Source organism: Chrysochloris asiatica, unplaced genomic scaffold (genome assembly GCF_000296735.1).
Source record: "Chrysochloris asiatica unplaced genomic scaffold, ChrAsi1.0 scaffold00045, whole genome shotgun sequence".
NCBI classification, from domain to species: domain Eukaryota; kingdom Metazoa; phylum Chordata; class Mammalia; order Afrosoricida; family Chrysochloridae; genus Chrysochloris; species Chrysochloris asiatica.
Genome location: NW_006408563.1, coordinates 16,754,169 through 16,777,383, shown reverse-complemented (window position 1 = coordinate 16,777,383; position 23,215 = coordinate 16,754,169). Strand labels below are relative to the sequence as shown.

Here is a 23,215-nt window from a genome sequence, read left to right as displayed (position 1 = left end):
AAGGGTGGAAAAAACTTACCCAACATGCTAAAAAACAGGAACAATGCAAGTTGTTTGAAATAGTAAAAAATGAGCCGAATTTTGTATGTATCTTTTTGAGTTTGCTGTTCATAAATTCTTAGACATTGTCTTCAAATTAATAAAAAAATGTTTGATTTAGAAAGATAACTTTGTTGTTCACCACATGTTAGAATTATAAAGATATCTCTATGACCTTCAAAATGTGTAAGACTCAGGGGAAACAAGATTATGATCTTAATTTCTATTTCACAAAATTATAGGATATTGAAATTAATAAGAATATTGAAGTAAAATTAAGCATCTTCTAGCCAAATGAAAGGCCATGATTTCTAATTTATCACGGTTTACTAATTAAATATATAAATATTTAGCATGTGACTCAGTAGCCCAAAGCAATTAAAAGTAAAATGTTATGTCTTTGTATAAAAAGATTAAATGAAATATTAGTAATCTGAATTTGTTTGAATCAGATTTGATCATTATATTTTGTTCTAAAAAAAGTTAAGAACTACATACCTTATTTGAATTCATAATGGACCTCATTTGCTAAATAATTTAGAATTTTTAATACTGCTCTCTTGAGGCTTCATTTCTCCAAAACCCTCACAGAAAAATTATATACACTTTCTAATCAGTTAAGTAGTTACCATGGCGTTTACTCTGACTCATAGTGACCCCATATATGTGTCAGAGTAGAACTGTGCTCCCCAGAGTTTTCTGAAGAATGATTGGTGGATTTGAACTGCCAACTTTATAGTTAACAGTCTAGTGCTTATCCTACAGCAAAAAGTAAACTTGTTGTTGTCAGGTGCCATCGAGTCGGAGCCGACTCATAGCGACCCCATGCACAGCAGAACGAAACAATGTCCTATCCTGGGCCAACCTCACTACTGCCGCCACACTTGACACCATCAATGATGCCACCTGGCTGATCCATCTCGTTAGGGGTCTTCCTCTTTTTCTCTGACCCTCCACCTTACCCAGGATGACATCCTTCTCCAGCGACTGTTCTCTCCGGACTAAAGTCCTTTACTGTGAGGCTTTGCATATTCAAATATGTGCCAAAGTACTTTCTAAACATTTTGCAATAGAAGGAAACTGGATGACATTCAACCATCGAATCCACCTTCTCATCTTAAAGAAAAAGAAATCACATTCCCTTAAAAACTTTATTAGAAAACCACTGACAACAAAAATCCTTCCAATACAAAGATGTCATGACTAGAGAATGCCAGACCAAGGCAACTATTAAAAACAAAAACAAAATTCTTAACCTTTCCTGTTATAAAATAATTACAGATCTAAAACAAAACAATGTCTTAAAAACATTCCTAAAAGGTTTTTTAAGCACTGTAGGATAAGCATTGGACTGTTAATAAGCACAAGGTTGGAGATTCTAGCCCACCAGTCTCAGTGGGAAAAAGATGAGGCTTTCTGCACCTGTAAGATTTACAACCTCAGAAACCCAATGCTGTGAGTCAAAACCAACTCAATGGCACTTAACAACAACATCCATTTCTTCACAAGAGACTTTAAAAAATTGTGATAAAATACTTATCACACAAACACTGCCATTTTCAACCTGTCTTTAGTATACGGTGACATTAGTCACAGTGACCATCTGTGCAACTGTCACCATCATTCACTTCTAAATTCTCTTCATATGCCACTAAATAGCCACACATTTAGCAGGAGTTGTGCAATCCACTATTATCATCCTTACTTTGCAAAAGAAAAAAAGTTAAAACCAACAGCTAACAAGGGAAAAAGCCAGGAGTCCTCTTTATCCCTAAGAGAAAAGACCACCAGGAACAGAAATACATTTCACGGTTTAGCCCATTTTTGTTTTCACATTGCAATTCTCAAAGATAAAAACGAATCATGCAATTGTACTGTACAATGGACTTGGTGACACAAGCCAAAACATTTATCTCTAGAACTAAAATCAGACGAGAAAGATAAACTGATAATCATCTTCCAACACGTCAGTCAGTTGTTGTTATTGTTATGTGCCTTGGAGTCAGTTCCGACTCATAGCGACCCTGTATAGGGTTTCCGAGGCTGTAAATCTTCACAGGAGTAGAAAGCCTCATCTTTCTCCCGTGGAACAGCTGGTAGTTTCGAACTGCTGACCTTGTGGCTCGCAGCCCGATTCGTAACCACTATGCTACCAGAGCTCCTTAACACTTCAGTAAGCATTTTTTATTTAAACTTTGAAAGACGCTGATTACATAATTAATTAATTTGTACATCTTTTGTAACTTCCATATGTATTATAAAATTAGTCCTAAGAAATCTCAACATCAGGTTAATCCTTGGCCTCAAAGAATTTAGTTACGCCCAAACATAGTATTTGTACAGGGTTTACCATAAAACAGGTATTTTTATAGTACAGAATGATACTATAAAATATTTTCTAAATTTAGGAAAGAAGAGTAGAATCTATTTCTTCTTTTTTTTAATCTAGCACAGTATACTAAGATTTTTAAAAAATGTTATTTAATACAAACTTCTCTAGCACTGCATCAAAATCTGTTGTTAAGTGTTGTTGAATAGGTTCCAACTCATAGCAACACTGCATAAGGTTTCCGAGAAGCAGCTGGTGAATTTGCACCACCGACCTTGTGGTCCAGTGCATTATCCCACAGCATCACACCAAGCACCTCTGAAACAATAATTTAATCCTCACAACTCTGGCACTAAGAGATACAGACACTTAATTGAGGTCTCACAGTCAGTTGCTGGTTTGGCAGTCTAGGATACGCTGCCTCTTCCCACGCACAGCCTGAAGTAAGAGGCCAGACTTCTTATCAGCGGCTCTAAAGTTAGGTGGGATGTATAATAGAAACTCACTAAAACTTCCACAGATCTGATTTTCAAGTCGGTTAGGAGGGTATACTGCCTAATGATCACAGAGGAAATGTGATTCTTTCTAATCATTATTTAAATAATGATCCAAAGTTGAGTTCTACAGTAACAATTAAAAAAGCAGAAGCCCTCCTCCCCATCTGAATTTAAACAACACACAAAACACATAAATTAGGTTCCTTACCTTCCTAGCTCTTTAGATGTAAGTGTATAAAAGTTATGAAAGTTTTCCAATTTCATTGGAGTTTGAGGCGTCGTAGTTAGCAAGCCTGAGATACTTCGGCAATCAAACCTTCTTCTCGACATGCTAGCAGACTTTCAGATAGCCTTCTTTAGTAACTTCCACCTTTTGAGGGGAAAAAAAAAAAGACAAGAGGATATAACATATGTAATTAAGAAAAAAAAAAAGTGATGTTATCTGAGACAGGATATGCATTAGACTACACCACTCCAAATATAGCTATAAAACATAACCATATCAGCATCACTTCCCAACAAGGAGCACATCCTACCCAAGAGGAAAATAGCAAAGAGCATGCCCACAAACTTACCATCTCTGGTAGCATAGTGGTCACGAATCAGGCTGCGAACCTTAAGGCCAGCAGTTCGAAACTACCAGCGGCTCTGCGGGAGACAGATGAGGTGTTCTGCTCCCGTAAAGATTTACAGCCTTGGAAACCCTGTTCAGGGTCGCTATGGGTACAGGGTTGCTATGGGTCGGATCCGACTCAACTGCACTTAACAACAACAACAACAATGGCACTTGAAAAGTTTCTGACTTATTAGAATAAAACTACTTTGAAACTCCTGTTGTTGTTGTGTGCTGTCATATCAGTTCTCACTTATAACAACCTTCTATACAGTTTCCCAGAGCAGCTGGTGGACTTGAACTGCTGACCTTGTGGTTAGCAATCCAGTGCTTATCCTACAGCACCACACCAGAGCTCCAAAACTTCTGTTGTTGTGAAGTGCCGTTGAGTCGGTTCTGACCCATAGCGACCCTGTATAGGGTTTCTGAGGAGCAGCTGGTGAGCTTGAACCGCCAACCTTGCAGTTCAAATAGTTTTGCAGTCTGACACATTAACTAACCCCCAACGCCACACCAGGACTCCAGTAGGAGTCTCTCAAATTCTTGAAGTTTTGATAAAATTATAATACAAGAAATCATTTAATTTCATTTTAAAACTCATTCTCTAAAGTTATCTTTAATATAATTGTTTTTAAGTACCTTCAAGTCTGTTGACCCACAGTGACCCTGTATATAATAAAGATAAATAATATCTTCCAGAAACTATTCTAGTTCTACAAGAATTTTTATGAATGGACTACTTTGTAGCTGATATATTGCAGCATGAGTGAAACATCTTAAAATCTAAAATCTAGATGAGGTAAACATCTTCAGACTCAAGAGCTAAGCTTATTCATCAATGAGGCCTTAGGAAACATGAGAAGTTGTATACCAACTTATCAAAGTGTAACAAGACTATGTCAAATTCAATTACAAAGGCAAAATGTAAAAACTCTTGATTCTAAGATTTCTACTTCATCAAATTCTAGATTCTAAGTCCTGGTGTGGTACTGTGGGATAAAGCACTGGGCCACAAGGTTGGTTTGAACCACAAGATCAGCGGTTCAAACTCACCAGCTGTTCCTTGGGTCACTATGAGTCAGAACCAACTTGACACAGCACTTAACAACAACAAAGATGTCTACACCATACTGCAATATATCAGCTAGAAAGTAGTCCAATAATAAGACTTCGCCTGTTATTTTTATGTGACATTAAGTCTGTTCCAACTCATTGTGACCAACTTGAGTTTTTTCATATGAGTTGTAATCTCTCCAATGTAACAGCGCTCTTCCCACTTCCACCCTGAGTCACCATTTCCACTTGTCTGTCTTCCCTTCCCCCCCTTCCTACCTTCTGAACTTTGTTTTGGGTTTCTGAACCCTGTATAGGGTGGGTCAAATGCTTATACTACATATTGTTGTTGTGGTGGTTATTGTTGTTGTTAGGTACCACTGAGTCAGTTCCGAAACACAGTGACCCTATACATAACAGATAAAAACACTGTGTGATCCTGTGACAGAATTCTGGTGTGTCACTGTTGGATAAAGTACTGGATCACAAGGTCAGTTTGAACCAGATAGTAAGCAGTTCAAACTCACCAGCTGCTCCTTGGAAGCCCTATACAAGGTTGCTATGAAGTTCTGTGACATCCTCACAATTGGTACACTTTAGCTCATTTCAGCTGCTATTGCGCCAATTCATCCCATGAAGAGTCTTCCTCTTTTTCACTGACCCTCCACTTTGTCAAATATAATGTCCTTCTCCAGAAACAGGTCTTCCTGATAATACGTCTAAAGTATGAGAGACTAAGTCTGGCCATTCTGGCTTCTAAGGAACACTCAGACTGTATTTCTTCCAACACAGATCTGTTTGTTCTTCTGGCAATCCATGGTATTCACAGCATTCTTCTTTAACTCCACAATTCAAATGTATCAGTTCTTCTACAGTCGTTCTTATTCACTGTCCAGCTTTCACATGCACAGGAGGCTAATGAAAATATCATGACTTGGGTCAGGCTTACCTTAGTTCTCAAACTGGTATCTTTGCTCTTTAACACTTTAAAGGTCTTGCACAGATTTGACTATTGCAATACAGCATTTGATTTCTTCACTGCTGCTTCTATGAGTGTTCATGTGGATACAAGCAAAATAAAATCTGACAACTTCAATCTCTTCTCCATTTATCATGATGTATATACTGGTTCAGTTGTGAATATTTTTTTATTCTTGACATTGAGGTATAATCCATACTAAAGAATGCTGTAGTCATTGATCTTCATCAGTCAGTATTTAAGCCTCTTCACTTGCAGAAACAAGGCTGTATCATCCGCATATGGCAGGTTGTTCATAAGTCTTCCTCCAATCATGATGCCATGTTCTTCATACAATCTAGTTTCTCCGATGATGTGCTCAGCATACAGACTGAATAAATATAGTGAAAGAATATAGCCCTGGCATAAACCTTTCCTGATCTTAAACCCATTCAGTATCCCCTTATTCTATTTGAACCCCTGAGTCTTGGTATATGTACAGGTTTCTCATGAGCACAACTAAGTATTCTAAAATACCCATTCTTCACAACGTTATCCATGAGTTTGTTGAAAACCTCTGCATGGTCAATAGAGCAAAAGTAAACATCTTTCTGGTATTCTCTGCTTTCGGCCAAGATACATCTGACATCAGCAATGACATCCCTAGTTACATATATTCTTTTGAATCTGGCTTGAATCTCTGGCAGTGCCCTGTAAACGTACTATTGCAGCCGTTTCAAAAATTATCTTCAGCAAAAGTTTACTTGCATGTGTTATTAATGATATTATTTAATTGTTTCTGCATTCTGTTGGGTCACCACTATTTGGAATGGGCCCATAGAGATCTCTTCCAATCAACTGGCCAGGCAGCTGGCTTCAAAATTTCATGGCATAGATGAGTGAATGCCTCAAGTGCCACATCCATTTGTTGAAGGATTTCAATTGTATTCCATCAATTCCTTGAGCCTTGTTGTTTGCCAATGCCTTCAGAGCACTTCTTCCTTCATGATCATTAATTCTTGATTATATGCTATCTCTTGAAATGGCTGAACATCAACCATTTCTTTCTGGCACAGTGACTCTATGAATTCCTTCCAACTACTTTTGATGCTTTCTGCATCATTCAATATATTCCCCCCAGAATCCTTCAATACCCCAAATAGAGGCTTCAATTTATTCTTCAGTTCCCTCAGCTTGGGAAATGCGCAGCATGTTCTTTCCTTAGGAGTTTCTAATTCCAGGTCTTTGCACATTTCATTATAATACTTGACTTTGTCTTCCTGAGCTGACCTTTGAAATTTTCTGTTCAGCTCTTGTACCTCCTCACTTCTTCCATTTGCTTTAGCATCTCTACACTAGATAGCAAGATTCCTCAGAGTCTCTTCTGATATCCATTTTGGTCTTTTCCTTCTTTTTTATCTTATTAATGACATTTTGCTTCTTTCCTGTATGATATTCTTGATGTCATCCCACAATTCTTTGGTCTTTAGTGTCTAATGCATCAAATTTGTTCTTCAGATGATCTCCAAATTCAGGTGGGATATACTCGAGGTCATATTTTTGGTTAATGTTTTAATTTTCTTCAGCTTCAGCCTGAATTTGCATATGAGCAATTGATGGTCTGTTATACAGTCTGCCCCTGGTCTTGTTTTGGCTGATGATATGGAGCTTTTCCACCATTTCTTTCCACAGATGTAGTCAATTTGATTTCTGTGCATTCCATCTGGTGAGGTCCACGTGTATAGTCATCTTTTACGTTGCTTAAAAAAGGTATTTGCAATGAAGAATCCATTGGTCTTGAAAAATTCTATCATGCGATCTCCAGCACTATTTCTATCACCAAGGCCATATATTCCTACTACTGATCCTTCCTCTTTGTGTCCAACTTTTGCATTCCAATCACCAATGATTATCAATACATCTTGAATGCACGTTTGACCAGTTTCAGACTGAAGAAGTTGATAGAATTCTTCGATATCATTATCACTGTCTTTAGTTGTCAATATGTAAATTTGAATACTAGTGGTATTAACGGGTCTTTCTTGTAGGCATATGGATACCCTATCACAGACAGCACTGTACTTCATGACTGATCTTGATATATTCTTTTTCATGACAAATGCAATGCCATTCGTCCTCGATTTGTCATTCCCGACATAGAAAACCACGTGTTTCTCAGATTCAAAATGGCCAATACCAGTCCACTTCAGCTCACTAATGCCTAGGATTATCAATGTTTATGTGTTCCATTTCATTTTTGATAATTTCCAATTTTCCTAGATTCATACTTTGTACATTCCATGTTTTGATTATTAATGGGGTTGTGTCCCATAAGCAAATGAAGGTCCCCAAGGCTTAACTTCATTCATGTCATCTCGGTAACTGTATAATTTGTAAGCAGCTCTACCCCAGTCACATATTGAGTGCCTTCCAACCTGAGGGGCTCATCTTTTGGCACTATATTTGACAATATTCTAGTGCTCTTCATTATGCTTCATTAGTCAATAATCTGGTGCTGACAGTGTTATACTGCTACTCATAAAGTTTTCAGTTACTAAATATTCAGAAGTAGTTTGTCTCTCCTTCCTAGTGTCTTTGTCTGGGAGCTCTACTGAAAGCTGTGCACTGCAGGTGACCCTGCTGGTATTTAAAATACCCATGGTATAGCTTCCAGAATCACAGCAACACATAAGCCACCACAGTACAACAAACTGACAGATGAGTGGTGGAGAGTAAATACTGTTGTTGTTGTTGTTGTTGTTAGGTGCCATCGAGTTGGTACTGACTCATAGCGGCCTTATGCACAGCAGAACGAAATACTGCCCGATCCTGGGCCAACCTCACTACTATTGCCACACTTGAGTCCATTGATGCTGCCACTTGGCCATTCCATCTCACAGGGGGTCTTCCTCTTTTTCTCTGACCCTCTACCTTACCAAACATGATATCCTTCTACAGAAACTGGTCTCTCCTGACAATATGTCCAAAGTATGAGAGACAAAGTTTGGCCATCTTGGCCTCCAAGGAGCACTCTGGCTGCACTTCTTCCAAAACGGATGTATTGGCTCTTTTGGCAGTCCATGGCAGCTTTCAATATTCTCCTCCAACAACATAACTCAAAAGCATCAATTCTTCTACGGTCTTCCTTATTCACTGTCCAGCTTTCATATGCATATAAAGTTATCGAAAATACCACGGCTTGGGTCAGGCGCACCTTAGTCCTCAAGCTGACATCTTTGCTCTTCAACACTTTAAAAAGGTCTTGTGCAGCAGATTTGCCTAATGCAATACATTGTTTGATTTCTAAATACTGAGTATTAATGCCTTGTTTATTATTGCACAGAGCAAAATCATTTCGCAAATTGCAGTGCAATGAACTATTTCTTATGTCGCTTCTAGCCAGAGGTTTGTAACTCCCACCAAACTACTTTTTCTGATGGCTCTGGATATGAGAAAGTAGGAAACGGAACTGATCGGATTACATGACTCAGCTGTGGATATTAACAAAGTTAGCTGTAACTGTAAAAACTAGAAACTCTAACATGGATATAAAATGAGCCACCTCCAAAGCAGGATGAGGGAGCTCACTATCATCAAAGTGGAAGAGCAAGGAATGGAATGTGTCCTTTGGATGCAGAGATCCCTGTACATTGAACCTCCTTGACCCAAGGACAGAAACCTTTGACACCAAAGGAGTGGCAGAGGGATAGCAACAATAGAATCAAGAGCCAGAGCAAGAGACAGTAGTGGTGGGCTTTCCTAGCCCACAGAGCAAGTAAAGTTGAGTTCATGGTGTGTTCTGTAGGCATGGATCAGCAGCCCTAAAAGAGTTTTGTAACACTGACCAGGCACAGAGACCTGTGCCCTGTGCGTTTTCTGATACTGCAATACAACCTTTTAACTTCCTAACAAGCTGCATGATGATGAATAAGTGTCCAAATTTTGTGTGGCCACTGCAGTTGAAATGTCAAACCTGACAGGGATGTGGGAGGAATGATTTGGTGCACATATTTTAAAGAAATCCTAATTAATATATGACTAGCAACTAGTAACTTTAAGTTGTATGTCTTAATTATATCATTTGTGGAAATATCATTTGTGCAAATCCAGACTTATTCTAGGATCCTTCTTAAAAAAAATTTTTTTTTTCCTAAGTGTGATGTCCAAGCATACTTATTTTTAAAAAAGTAAGTATAGGTCCAATGAAAAAGTGGGCAGACACTTCATCAATGAAGATATTCTGGCAGCCAACAAACATATGAAGAAATGTTCATTATCATTAGCCATTGTTGTTGTTGTTAAGTGCCAAGGAGTTGGTTCTGAGCCATAGTGACCCTGTATAGGGTTTCCTAGGAGAGGCTAGTGAGATTGAACCACCGATGACCTTGCAGTTCAAACTGATTTTGCAGTACAGCGCATTAACCCACAGCGCCACATCAGGACACCAAATCAAAATAACAATGAAATATCATCTCATGCCAGCATTAATAGCAAAGTTTAAAAAAAAGAACAGAAAACAAATACTGGAGAGGGTGTAGAGAGATTGGGACCCTCCTGAATGGCTGGTGGGGTTGTGAAATGGTTCAACCAATGTGGAAATGCTTCTACAGTATGATGCTGCCTCAGAAAGTTGGAAATAGAAATACCATATGACCAAGCAATCCCTCTACTTGGTATATATCCACAAAAAATAAGTCAGAACACTAGACATAGGAACACCATGTTCACCACAGTACTAGTCACAATAGCAAAAAGATGGAAACACCTTAAATGGCCATCAATGGAAGAACGGATAAACAAACTTTGGTACATACACACAATGAACTATTATGCAACACTGAAGAATAATGATGAATCTGCAAAACATATCATTAACATGGATGAACCTGAACCAGTATTGTATGAGATCACTACTATAAGAACTCAAGAAAAGATTACCAGAGGTAGGAGGGAAGGGAGAGTAATTCACTGGCTGTCGTTGTTAAATGCCCTCAAGTCAGTTCTAACTCACAGGGACCCTATGTAAGATCTCCAAGGGGCAGCTAGTGAATCTGAACTGCCGACCTTGTGGTTCAAGCTGACCTTGTGATACAGTGCATTATCCCACAGGGTTACACCAGGAATCCAATTCACTGACTAAAAGGTTGTTATTGTAGTAAAGTGCTGTTAAGTCGGTTCCGACTCACAGAGACCCTTGATGAGTAGCAGCTGGGATTTTAAAAGCTCATGAGCAATCATCTAAGGTTTAGTTATTTCTCTCTCCATGTGCAGAAGAAAGAAGAGAGATGAGAAGGGATGATGCTTGGAATTAATTAGTCAAATGGACTAATGCAGCACGTGACCATCAGTCACCATGACTCTGAGCCCAGAAGAACTAGATATTGACCAGCTGCTCTGGAAGGGATCAAATTAGAAGGGCCCAGATAGAGTGAAAGAAAATGTGGGGGGAAACTCAAAATTATTACTGAAAAAGATCAGGCTTACTAGTCAGAAAGGGACTGGAGGAATTTGAGACTATGACCCTCAACCACCCTTCAGGTCTGGAAAGGAACTCATCCTCATGGCCCAATTTTTAGCCAAGCAGTAGATAGGTACATTGGGGGGTAGGGGAGGCAACAACACTGGTTAGATATGCTCACCATGCTTGGACAAAGTTGGGAAGGGATGGGAAAGAGGGTGGAATGGAAACGGGAAGAAGCAGGATACTGCTGTTGCATGAAGGGGATTGCAATCATTGAGACTGAAACAAGGTGTGGGATTTGTTGAATGCAAGACTGATGAACTTGGCTTTAAACCTTTGCTCAATTCACAATAAAAAGTTTAGAAAGAAAGAGTGAAAAGACAAGTTGAATACCAGGAGAAAATATTTTCAAATTACGTATCTGATAAAGGACTTGTATACAGACTATGTATTAAAAAAAGCAAAAAGTATGGTAATGGTGATTATTAAGTTATACAGGACAAAGAACCTAGATTACAAAAAAAAAAAAAAAATTGAAATGGATAATAATTAAACAGAGCCTTGTTACCCAACCTACAAATAATATTCCCTAATACTGGACATTGATATTTAAAAAAAAAAAATTAACACTTGCAAGTACTGTTGGTCATCATAACAGATGAATGTTGTTGTTGTTGTTAAGTACCATTGAGTTGGTACCAACTCATAGTGACCCTGTATAGGGTTTCCAAGGAGCAGCTGGTGAGCTTGAACTGCTAACCTTGCGGTTCAAATGGACCTTGTAATCCAGTGCATTAACCCACAGCGCCACACACAGATGAAGTGGCCACAGGTATCTGTATACCTAAGCAGCTTATTTATTGTATAACAGTAATGATAAAAAATGAACAATATTTATTATCATTGGATGATGAATAAGAAAGGCTGTAGAAGAACTGATGCATTTGAATCATGGTGTTAGCGAATAATACTGAATATGGATTACCAGAAGAACAAACAAATCTGTCTTGGAAGAAGTATAACCAGAGTGCTCCTAACAAGGAAGTTTGACATCTTAGAAGTTAGAGTGTCAAGATTTCATCTCTTGTACTTTGAACATGTTGCCAAGAAGGACCAGTCGCTGGAGAAGGACAACATACTTAGCAAAGTGGAGGATCAGTGAAAAAGAGGCAGAACCTCAACAGGATGGACTGACACAGTGGCAGCAACAATGGATTCAAACAGAACCACAACTGTGAGGATGCACAGGACTGGGCACTGTTTGTTTTGTTGTGTTGTGCATGGAGTCACTATGAATCAGAACCCACTTGACGATACCTAAGAGCATCAAGGAGTCTTGGTGGTGCAATGGTAAGCACTCAGCTACTTACCAAAAGGTTGGCAGTTTGAACACCCGCCTTGGGAGAAAAAACCTGTGATCTACTCACATAAAGATTGCAACCAAAAAAACCTTATGAGGCAGTTAGTTCTACTCTGTCACATGTGATCACTGAGGCCAAAACAACAACTTGACAGCACCAAACAACAGCGGCAATAGTTGGATTACTAAAGATCTGGATGAAAACAGCAGTAGGCAACCCACAGTTATTTTAAACATATACTGGCACTGTGGCTCTGAATATGCTGGAACACAGCTATGTCTCAGAAAACGAGAGCATATGATAGCTCAACCCCAACCTGGCTCATCTACATATTGCTAGACTAGTGATACTAAAAACTGTTTTAAGCAGTCATATGACAGTAAGTCTAAAAGTACCCTACAAAATAATAGAAACTTTTATTAAACAAAATTACCAAAATAATTATGTCATTGTTTCTCTACATATGTCTAAACACTTCTGAGGTAGTCTTTCCATCTCTGTCATCATTCACTGAGGAGTCCTGGTGTGGCGCTGTGGGTTAATACGCCAGACTGCAAAGCCATTTGAACTACAAGGTCAGTGGTTCAAGCTCACCAGCTGCTCCTCGAAAACCCTATACAGGGTCGCTATGGGTCGGAACCAACTCCATGGCACTTAACAACAACAACAATCATTCACTGAAGAATTTTACACCATGTAAACCGAGTTTTGGCATCCTCAAGGAACTCAAAGCATGCTCTTTTTAAATGTGATTTGAGTTTTGGGAATAAAAAGTGTGAAGGGGCAAGATCCAGGCTTAAGGTGGATGGGATAGGGTGTCACACTGAAATTCTCACAGGACAGCCCTTGCTTCCCTTGAAGAATAAACAGGTGCATTGGCAAGATGAGGTGGAAAACCCCCCAAAACTACTCAACACAATCTTCGTGGCCTTTCTATCTATCATAAGCCCCTGTGATCGTACTGAGTCCTTCAAAAAAATCTACCAAGATTACCCCTTTGGAATTCTAAAAACCAGTTACCATAACCTTCTGAATTGATATCACTGTCTTGAATTCAACTGATCCACCAGATCTGCAAGTCACTGCTTTGATTCCCTGCCACCTCCCCTCCTTTTTTTTTTTTTTTAAAAAAAAAGGTGTCCTACTACAAAGACCAAGACAAGTGTATTACTGATAGAACTTGTTTGCGGCCATCCACCGATTGCAGACATGTTTAAACATGTTTTGTTTGGAATAAACCCATCAATGTATGAACTGGAACCCTAGTCACAATATTTCTTTTACTTATCTTCCTGTAACATTGCTTAGCTTCTTTTGCCTTGTATTTACTGCATTCAAGCCAATTGTCACAGCCTACATATTTTTTATTTCCTCCCCTTTGACTGATTTTGCATACTTAGTAGAGCATGACTGCCACTTTGTTCACCAAATTCCACCAACATCTGTTTACCCTTCATACAAAATTTAATCCTTTGGTACATGGAAAGTTATTAACCAGCTCTCTGTCTCTCCTTGTATCGCCATAAAATTTAATTCCTATGTAATAACATGCAAGTTATTAATGAGCTCTCTGTCATTTCTTCTGGTACCTTCCTAAATCCCCTACCAAATAGTTTTCAACTCTTCAACGCCAACAACAGTCCCCAGAACTTTTCTTGTCTTCTACCATAACTCATAAAGAGCCCTGGTGGCTCTAGCTGTTGTATGTATTCTGGCTGCTAACTGAAAGGTTGGTAGTTCGATCCCACCCAGACTCTCCCATAGGAGTAAGACCTGAAGATCTATTTCCATAAAGATTATAGCCAAGGAAACATCTTACAAGTAAGAAGTTCTACTCTCTTACATGGAGCCAACATGAGTCAAAATTGACTTGGCGGCACCCAGCAATACCGCCATAACTCAGACATCTATAATTATGTACATCATCAACCTCACATTCCATTTGAAATTCATTTTATAATACATTTTCAAGTCATACTGGTTGAAAAAAGAAAATCAAGTTAACCTAATAGGTAAATTTGTGTTGGACGGTACACAATTATAAGCAGTTAAGCACTTAAAACAGTAAGACGGAAATAGAACACACAGATACACTTTGAATTACATAATACTATAAAGATGCCTGGTGTGGCGCTGTGGGCTAATGCGTCAGACTGCAAAGTCATTTGAACTGCAAGGTCATTTGAACTGCAAGGTTGGTTGTTCAAGCTCACCAGCTGCTCTTTGGAAACTCTACACAGGGTCGCTATGGGTCAGAATCGACTCGAGGGCACTTAACAACAACAACAACAAATGAAGATAATGGTATCTCAAAGTTATTTTTAAAGAGTTTTCCCCTACTATTCCCATTACAATAACTACAATAAGAATTTAGATATGTGTAAGGGAGAAGTCCTGTTGTGGCGCTGTGGGCTAATGCATCAGATTGCACAGTCGTTTGGACTGCCAGATTGGTGGTTCCAGCTCACCAGCTGCTCCTTGGAAACCCTATAGATTCACTATGGGTACGAATCAACCCAAGGGCAAATAACAACAATAACAACAAGGAAAGGGAGGTACAGAAGGAATCCTAGCCTTGATCTGGGCCTTGCCCTATTGTAAGGAAAAAGCAAATGTGATGAAATCAAAGCAAGACAAAACAGGCCCTATACTCCTCTAAATGACTTCATTTTCAAAGTATTCACCATGATATTCATTTCAAAGTTAGCAAATAACATTTTATAAAAGTATGGTGTGGTGATACAGGATAAAGCACTGGACTTCAAGGCTGGCTTGAATCGTTCAAATCCATCAGCCACTCCTTGAGTAGGGCTGCTAACCTCAAGGTCAGCAGTTCGAAACTACCACCTATTCCGTGGAGAAAGAAGAGGATTTCTGCTCCTGTAAAGATTTATAGCCCCAGAAACTCTATATAGGGCTGCTGTGGGTTAATGCGCTGGACTGCAAAGTCGGTTTGAAACGAAAGGTCGTTGTGTTTAAGCTCACCAGCCGCTCCTCGGAAACCCGATACAGGATCACTATGGGTCAGAATATATCAACAACAACGATTCAGATCCGACTCCAAGGTACCTAACAAGAAGATACAATAGGGTCCTGGTGTGGTGCTATAGAATAAGTGCTGGGCTGCTAACCCACCAGCAACTCGTCAGAAACACTATACAGGGTTGCTAGGAGTTGGAACCTACTAGATGGCACTCAACAACAATCAAGATACAATAAATACAAATACCTACAGAACTGCCTGCTTTGACTCCGTTCCTGGGCTCCGGAGTACCTCCAAGCTGAGCTTCTTAACAAGATGCACTAAGGCCCCTCAAGTCCAGTGAACGCGGCTTCATTTCCTGCCACTCGTTACGGTGTCACTAGGAGAGTGAAGGTGGGGGAGGTGGACAGGTGACACCAGAATGACCCCAGGCGCCACAGCCTCAGCGACAGGCTGGCGCCGCTGGGAGACGGGCCCCCGAGGCAGTGGCGTCACAAGGACTGGTGTCAGAGTGCGGGCGGTGGGAAATGGCGCTGGTCACTGCGCAGAGAGGACAGTCACCAACTTGACCAGGAGGAGGAGCTGAGAGAGAAGCCGCAACAGGGAGCAGGCCAGGAGGCACAGTGCTTGACCTATCACGGCGTGGGGTGGCTCCTCCAACCAGGGAGGGCTCACTGTTGCCCCACCCACAGCGGAGATGACACCATGAGTCACCCACCCCTCCAATGAGGTACCACACTAGCTGACACCAACCTGTTGCGTGCAGAAAATAGATAAATACAGATGTATTGTTGTTAAGTGCCATCGAGTAGGTTCTATCTCATAGAAACCGAGGAGTAGCTGGTGAGTTTGAACCGCTGACCTTGCAGTTCAAGCACACTTTGTGGTCGAGTGCTTAACCTATGGCGCCATGTCAAGACTCCACTTTTTGGCTCTGCAGAGCTGAGGGTTAATGAGCTGGAATGCAAGGTCGGTTTGACAGCAAGGTCGGAGGTTCAAGCTCACTAACCGCTCCTCGTAAACTCTATACAGGGTTGCTATGAGTCGGAACCGACTCGACAGCGCTTAACAACACATCTGTATTTATCTGTTCTCTACACGGAGCATCCTATCTGCCTTTCCTTAAATGATCAACTCTGCTTAAGCAACCTTCGTATTTCAAGACAGAATGTCCTTTCAGAAACTTTGCCTAAAACATACAGATTGGTGTAAATGTCTCTCAGTGCTTCAAATAGGAGAACCCTGGAATATTTCGATCTTAACCTGTGCCAGCTATGTGGCAATTATGTTTACTATTCACGGAGCAACCATTACTCTTATGCCTAAGCTCCTAACCCCATGATAAACCCATTATTACCAGTTAGTTGTCTTCAAGTGGATTCCAACTCATGATGATCCCATTAGTTAATTAAATGATATAACTAGATTCCCTGGGTGGTACAAATGGTCAATGTGTTTGACTGTTAATGAAAGGCAGACAGTTGAAGTCCACCTGGCAGTACCTGGGAAGAAATGCCTAGTAATCTGCTTGGGAAAAATCAGCCATTGAACACCCTAAAGAGCAGTGTGCTACTCAGGCCCGTGTCAGGTCACCTTGAGTCTAAATCCACTCAACGGCAAGGGTTCTGAATTATTATAAGAATTATAAAATACAGAGAAAGAATTTTCAAGTATGTCTCATACCTTCAAGGGGTTAACAGAACTTGAGAAATCCATGTGGTAACTATAGTACTGGTACTTCTAATCCATTCACAGCCACTGCCTAAACAAACTAAGGAATACCTTTAATTGCTATTAGAGAATTTTAGTTCTGTACAGAGTAGCCACAAAATCTAGAAACATGGATAAATCTACTTTATCATTTACTGTTGTGGTTATGAATCAGGCTGCTAATCTCATGATCAGCAGTTCGAAACTACCAGCTGTTCCTCAGGAGAAAGATGAGGCTTTCTGCTTCCGTAAAGATTTACAGCCTCAGAAACTTTATGCATGGTCGCTATGAGTCAGAACCGACACCACGGCACATAACAACATTTTTACAAACTAGATGGCCACTTGTTTTTATGTATTTCATCATCTATATTTTAAGAGCTACATCAATCAGGGCATTCAGTTATTTGTCCTAACAAGGAACTATTAGTCCTGATGTTCATGAAGTAAATATAAAAAGCAATGGAAAGCAAAGTTACAAGATTACAGGGAAATAATGGCTTCTCTCTACAAAAGTATTCATGAGGAGTCCTGGTGGCACAACAGTTAAGCATTTGGCTGCTGACCAAACCCCTACAGTGACTCTGGGTGAGAAAGATCTGGCAATCTGCTCCCATAAAAATTGTTGTTGTGTACCATCAAACCAGTTTCGACTTACAGCAACCTGTATAGGGTTCCTGAGAGCAGTAGTTTGGTTTGAACTGTCCACCTATGGTCACCAGTCCAATGTTAATCCTACAGTGCCACACAAGAAAACCAAATGCGGCAGTTCTCTGTTAAATAAGGTTGCTATGAGTCAAAAATCAATTCAACAGATCCAACAACAATGACACAAGGCATTCATAGCTGTTTTCTCTAGGAAATAGAGGAACTGGAGATTTATTTACCCAACATCTATCAAAATTAAAAGAACTTTCTGCAGAAAGGCAGAATGATCATTTTTAATTAGTCACTGATTAGAAATGAGGAACTGCTACAGGGAGGAGGATGGTGAAGCCTTTTCAACGTTCAAGGAAGAAACATGTTACTTACATGTATTTTTTTCATTGCAGAATAAAGACGAGGCTTTCTGCTCTCACAAACATTAACAGTCTCGGAAACCATGGAGTCAGTTCCCACTCATAGTGACTTTGTATAGTGCTTCCAAGGAATGACTGGTGGGTTTGAATCATCAATCTAGCATTTAGCAGTCCAGTGCTTATCCTATAGCATCACACCAGGACTCTTATTGGGTCCCTATGAGTCAGAACCGACTCCAAGGCACTTAACAACAACATTCTACTACAGGTTCATCTGTTTAAAACAAAACAAGAACCTAAAACAATGATTAGAACGCATAATTCAAGAATTCACTCCTTTGAAAATCACAGTAGGAAGACACCTAACAGACTCTAATCAGTCTAGTATAAACTATCCAAGGGCTAAAGCCCCAGGTAACTAAATGACCCCATGCTTGAGTCTGTGCCAAGACTATAAGACCAAGAATTAAACCCTGTAATTGTGAACAAGGATAGGAAGATGTTAAAAAATAAAAACGAAATATAGTAGGCCAAGAAACACACAGTGCTTGTCATTCATTAGACTGAAAATTAGGTTTCTGTTGTAAAATAAATTACTGTTTACTTAATAAAGCAGCTCTGGTAGCGTAGTGATTACGAATCGGGCTGTGAACCTTAAGGTCAGCGGTTCGAAACTACCAGCCGCTCCGCGGGAGAAAGATAAGGCTTTCTACTCCCATAAAGATTTACACCCTCGGAAACCCTGTTACAGGGTCGCTATGGGTCGGAACCGACTCGATGGCACTTAACAACAACAACAAAGTACTGTTTATTCAGTAACTCTTACAATGCAAAATGGAATCTTTTCCTTTAAGTATTAGTAATACAATTATATTTTATAAATGCTTAACATGTAACTATGGCCTCTTTTGGGGAAGAATTTGCAAAGGGTCTCATCAGGTGAACTAAAATATGTTGCATATAAATATTAAAAGAAAATGATTACATGTTTATAATGGCATTGAAATCCAAGACTAAATTTATTTAGAAAAGAATAAATAAACCAAAGAAATAAAAAATAATGAAAAAAAAACCTTTGCATTGAAAATGACAAAATTTATTACAAAACATTTAGATTAAAATATTTGCTTGGAATGTAATAATTTATAAGAAGCACACTTCTTGTGTACTTCGCTGGTGTGGCACTGTGGGATAAAGCACTGGACCACAAGGTCGGTTTGAATCACAAGATTGACAGTTCAAATTCACCAGTTGCTCCTTGGAAATCCTATACAAGGAAATCCTATACAAGACGGAACTGACTCAACCGCACTTAACAACAACATTTCTTAATTGAAATTATAATTTGAAAATGCCATTGATCAGACTGAAAATTAGAGTAAGTTACTTAAAAATAAAATCTTTGCCTTTTTAAAATTAGCATTGTAAAATAATAAAGCAACTAAATACATCTGAAGTTTTCCCAAGTGTATATAAATGACTTTTCATGTTTCTGACACAATAAATAACCCCAGGGTACAGTAGAACTTCAAGAATCAATCAAAATCCTTCTCAAGAGGTAAATCTAGAAGCACAGTTCTTAGCTGCCAATTTTACATACATATGCATTCAAATATACTAATATATACTACATCTTAAGACAATTTAATGATTCATTACAAATGTTAGCATTTGGTTTCCTGGGCTTTAAATTGCTTCCTTAAGATTAAAACAGAAAATCTGATAAAGAAATTTCCCCTTATAATTATGAAACAGCTCCAATACAGAGGTTTTGGAATATGTTTAAATTTTCTTTAACACCAGTAAAACACTGGTAGTGCAAGCTTAATAATAAAACTATTTGACTAGAAATGGCTGCCATAAAAATATTTGTATCTTCTGCAGATTTGTTATTCACAATGCTGATGTACTGATAGGTTAGTCAAATCTCGATTTTCCTAAAAATGACTTCTATCTTAATCAAATTATAATTCATTATTCAGTGGTCTTAAGAGAAATTGCAACAATTATGCTTACACAAAAAAGAAAGGCCTTGGAATTGTTACACTTAAAATTTAAACATATTGCCATGTAAGTAAATATCATTTTACTTCACTTTTAGATCCATATTTTAGCAAAAGTGATAAAAAATGCATAAGATGTACCAAAAAATTAAAGTTGTCAATAATAGCACTTCCCAACAGTTCAAATATATTTTTTAATTTTAATTTAATCTTGAACTGTACTCAAGAGAACAAGTAAGTGTGGGAGAGAAGAGAGTTTAGAACTTTGGGCGATGCTCCTGTAGACCAACATTTTAAGAAACACGGTAAGTGGCTGCGTCAGGCTGTGGGCTGCTAACGTCAAGGTCGGTAGTTCAAACCAACCTGCCACTCAGTAGAAGAAAAAAAGACGTCCGCTCCCATAAAGATTGGCAGTCTCCGAAACCCTATACAGGGTCGCTGTGAATCAGAAACAACTGATATGTATGTAGTTTAATTCAAACATTTTAGAAGCTGTTGAAAACGAATTCTGGACAGTTCACCACAAAGCTGAAAAATGGGTTATCATTGTGAATGCAGAAGTAACCCTCCTTTCCTTTAATAAAATTATGCTTCTGGCCCAACAAGGGTTGTACATTAGTAAAATGCCTGTTTACATTATGTTGCCACTTACCAGGTTGTTTCTACAGCCAATCCTGTCTTAGTGCACACGTTCTCAAACACTTGAGAACTTAAGAGGGGCCACACCTATCAAACGTCTCTACAAAGTTCAGCATATCATTAAGTACCACAGACATAAACATTACGTAGGCAAAACAATTAGCAAATGTAGCACAGAAATCTAATGTGCTTTAATGTTATTGAACTGTGGTCATAATATGTTTGAGGGTTTTTTTGTTTTTGTTTTAACTTAACTTGCAAATTGATGTCAGAGTGACTCTTGCCCCATCAAAGAGAAAACAAGAACCGACACCATAAAATCTCTTTAAACTTTGCCACTACTTATTCCTCTGCGAGAATTTTAAAAACTAAGAGTTTTCCCTAAACAAAACAAACCGCCTGGGTAAATGTCCAGATCTAAGCCATCAAGTAGCTGTATCGTGCGAGGGTGGGTCATCAGGACATCAGATCACGGAAAATCACGGAAACAGCTGCAATTCGTCTTGTGCACGACCCACGCGTTTAAAAACAACTGTTCCCAGCGGTAACTGAAACACCCCCCCACTACCCCCAAGATGAGCAAACTCTAGGCGCAGGGCAGCGCGCGCAGGACGTGTGCCCGAGTACAGATGTGAACTCCGAGGGACGCGCAGGACTGCGGCCAGGCGACGTGGAAGGTCCGTGAGTGAGCCCGCCGCCAAGGGGCCTGGCGGGCCGCGACCGCGCCGGGAGAGCCGGGCCACCCTCGCGTACACACACACACACACACACACACAAGCAGGCTGCCCCGCCGAGCAGGGTGAGGAGGACCGCCATCCGCCCCCCGCCGAACCCGAGGACCCAGACGGAGTCCCAGCCCGGACCCCTCCTCTGAGGCCCCTGGACCCAGGCTGAAGGGAGCTGGTTCAGGAGTTCGCAGCCCCGAGCCCACATTCCCAGCAGGGTCGCCAACACGCGAGGACACTGACCGCTCCAGCCGCAGCAGGTTCTCTCGGGGCTGCCCCCTCCTAGGGGGCTCCCGTCCCGCCCCACGCCGGTGATCACAACAGGACGCCTTCTCCAGCTCCAACCGATAGGGTGTCGGGTACTTTCGACAGTGGCAGGACTCCTTTTGCTTCTTCCCGGCCCCTGTGAGGTAGTTCCCGGTGACGGCAAGGGACTCGCAGACTGCAGCTTACAGTTGAGGTTTGAAAAGTGCAGCGGCGTCCCGGGGCAGTGCTCTTCAGTAGGTCCCGCCCCCTCAGTCGGGCGAGCCAATCAGCGCGCGCGGATTCCCGGGCTGTCACGTGAGGGTCTGGGCGGGGCGTGGGTCTGAAACACGTGCTGCTGGGCGGGGCCCCAGCGGGGAGAGGGTGTGGCTCGCGTCGGCGGGGCGGGAACCTGGGCGGTGCTGCGGAGCAGGTGGGACTCTGGAGTCAAGGCAGCGAGGGAGGACAAGAGCTGGAGCCTGTAGCTGAGGAGCTTCGCTCAAGGCTGTTGCTCTGTCTCCTTGTCTTCGGAGAGGCCAAGCCACGAGATGTGATTATCCAGAGGTTGGGGAGAGGAAGAAGGAAAGTTCGCCCCAGCTGCTTCGGACTCATTAACAAACTTCTGTGCCTACCAAGGACCTGTTTTCTGACCCTTCCTTGTCATCTCCCATATGACCTAGAGCCAACCACGAAGTGGAGAGCTGTCTCAGTTGCTACAGCTGGACAGATGTTCCTTGCCCGGATGCAAGGAGCTCAGGTTGTAGGACCAGCCTAGCACTAACGCATGCTCCAGTGAAGGGTGCCCTACTGAGTGAGGCCTGGCTGAAACAGTGTAGGGAATGCCCAAATAGAACGAATTGAAAATGAAAACCTGCAGCAAACGACTGACGGATGTTACCCTGAGAAACAGAATGAAAAATCGTGTGCAGGACACAACTGCCTTTTATCTAGGATTGGTTGCTGAGCATAAGAGTGTTTACACTAACTATAAAAACTATTGGAAACAGATAAGGGGTGGAGTTTGTCCTATTGTTGTTTTTGTTTTTGTTTTAACTTTTAACTTTCGGTCAACATTTAAAGAGAGTTTCTTGTTCTCTACCGCTAAGCCCGAGCAACTCCCATCAAGCTGGCCTTTTGCCTTTCTATACTATTTTTCTCAAGGTAATTGCATAAAATGCACCAACAGCCATTTAACAAAGATGTTGTGCTATTGAATGGGTTCCAATGCATAGAGATCCTGTACTGAGGAGTGTCTGAGGAGCGGCTGGTGGGCTTAAACTACCAACCTTGTGATTAACAATCCAGTGCTGATCCTACAAGCTACACCAAGAGCTGTGTTGTTGTTGTTGTTAAGTGCCATCGAGTCGGTTCCGACCCATAGCGACCCTGTACAGGGTTTCCGAGGGCGTAAATCTTTACGGGAGTAGAAAGCCTCGTCTTTCTCCCGCGGAGCGGCTGGTAGTTTCGAACCGCTGATCTTAAGGTTCGCAGCCCGATTCGTAACCACTACGCTACCAGAGCTGTAACTGATCCTAATTTGTCCACCTATAAACCTTGTAACCTAAAGAATATTGTTTCTGTC

General features: G+C 40.6%; 1 protein-coding gene across 1 annotated transcript in view; it reads right to left on the bottom strand.

Annotated features, from left to right (window-relative positions):
* STK17B (serine/threonine kinase 17b) overlaps positions 1-21,782 on the bottom strand; it is a 43,902-nt gene extending 22,120 nt beyond the window's left edge. The window contains exons 1-3 of the mRNA XM_006862017.1: positions 21,630-21,782; positions 5,481-5,487; positions 3,074-3,228 (exon numbers count right to left, since the gene is read on the bottom strand). Coding sequence (XP_006862079.1) covers positions 3,074-3,195 — 122 coding nt within the window. The 5' untranslated portion in view covers positions 3,196-3,228; positions 5,481-5,487; positions 21,630-21,782. The remainder of the gene's footprint in view (positions 1-3,073; positions 3,229-5,480; positions 5,488-21,629) is intronic.
* Positions 21,783-23,215: the final 1,433 nt, after the last annotated feature.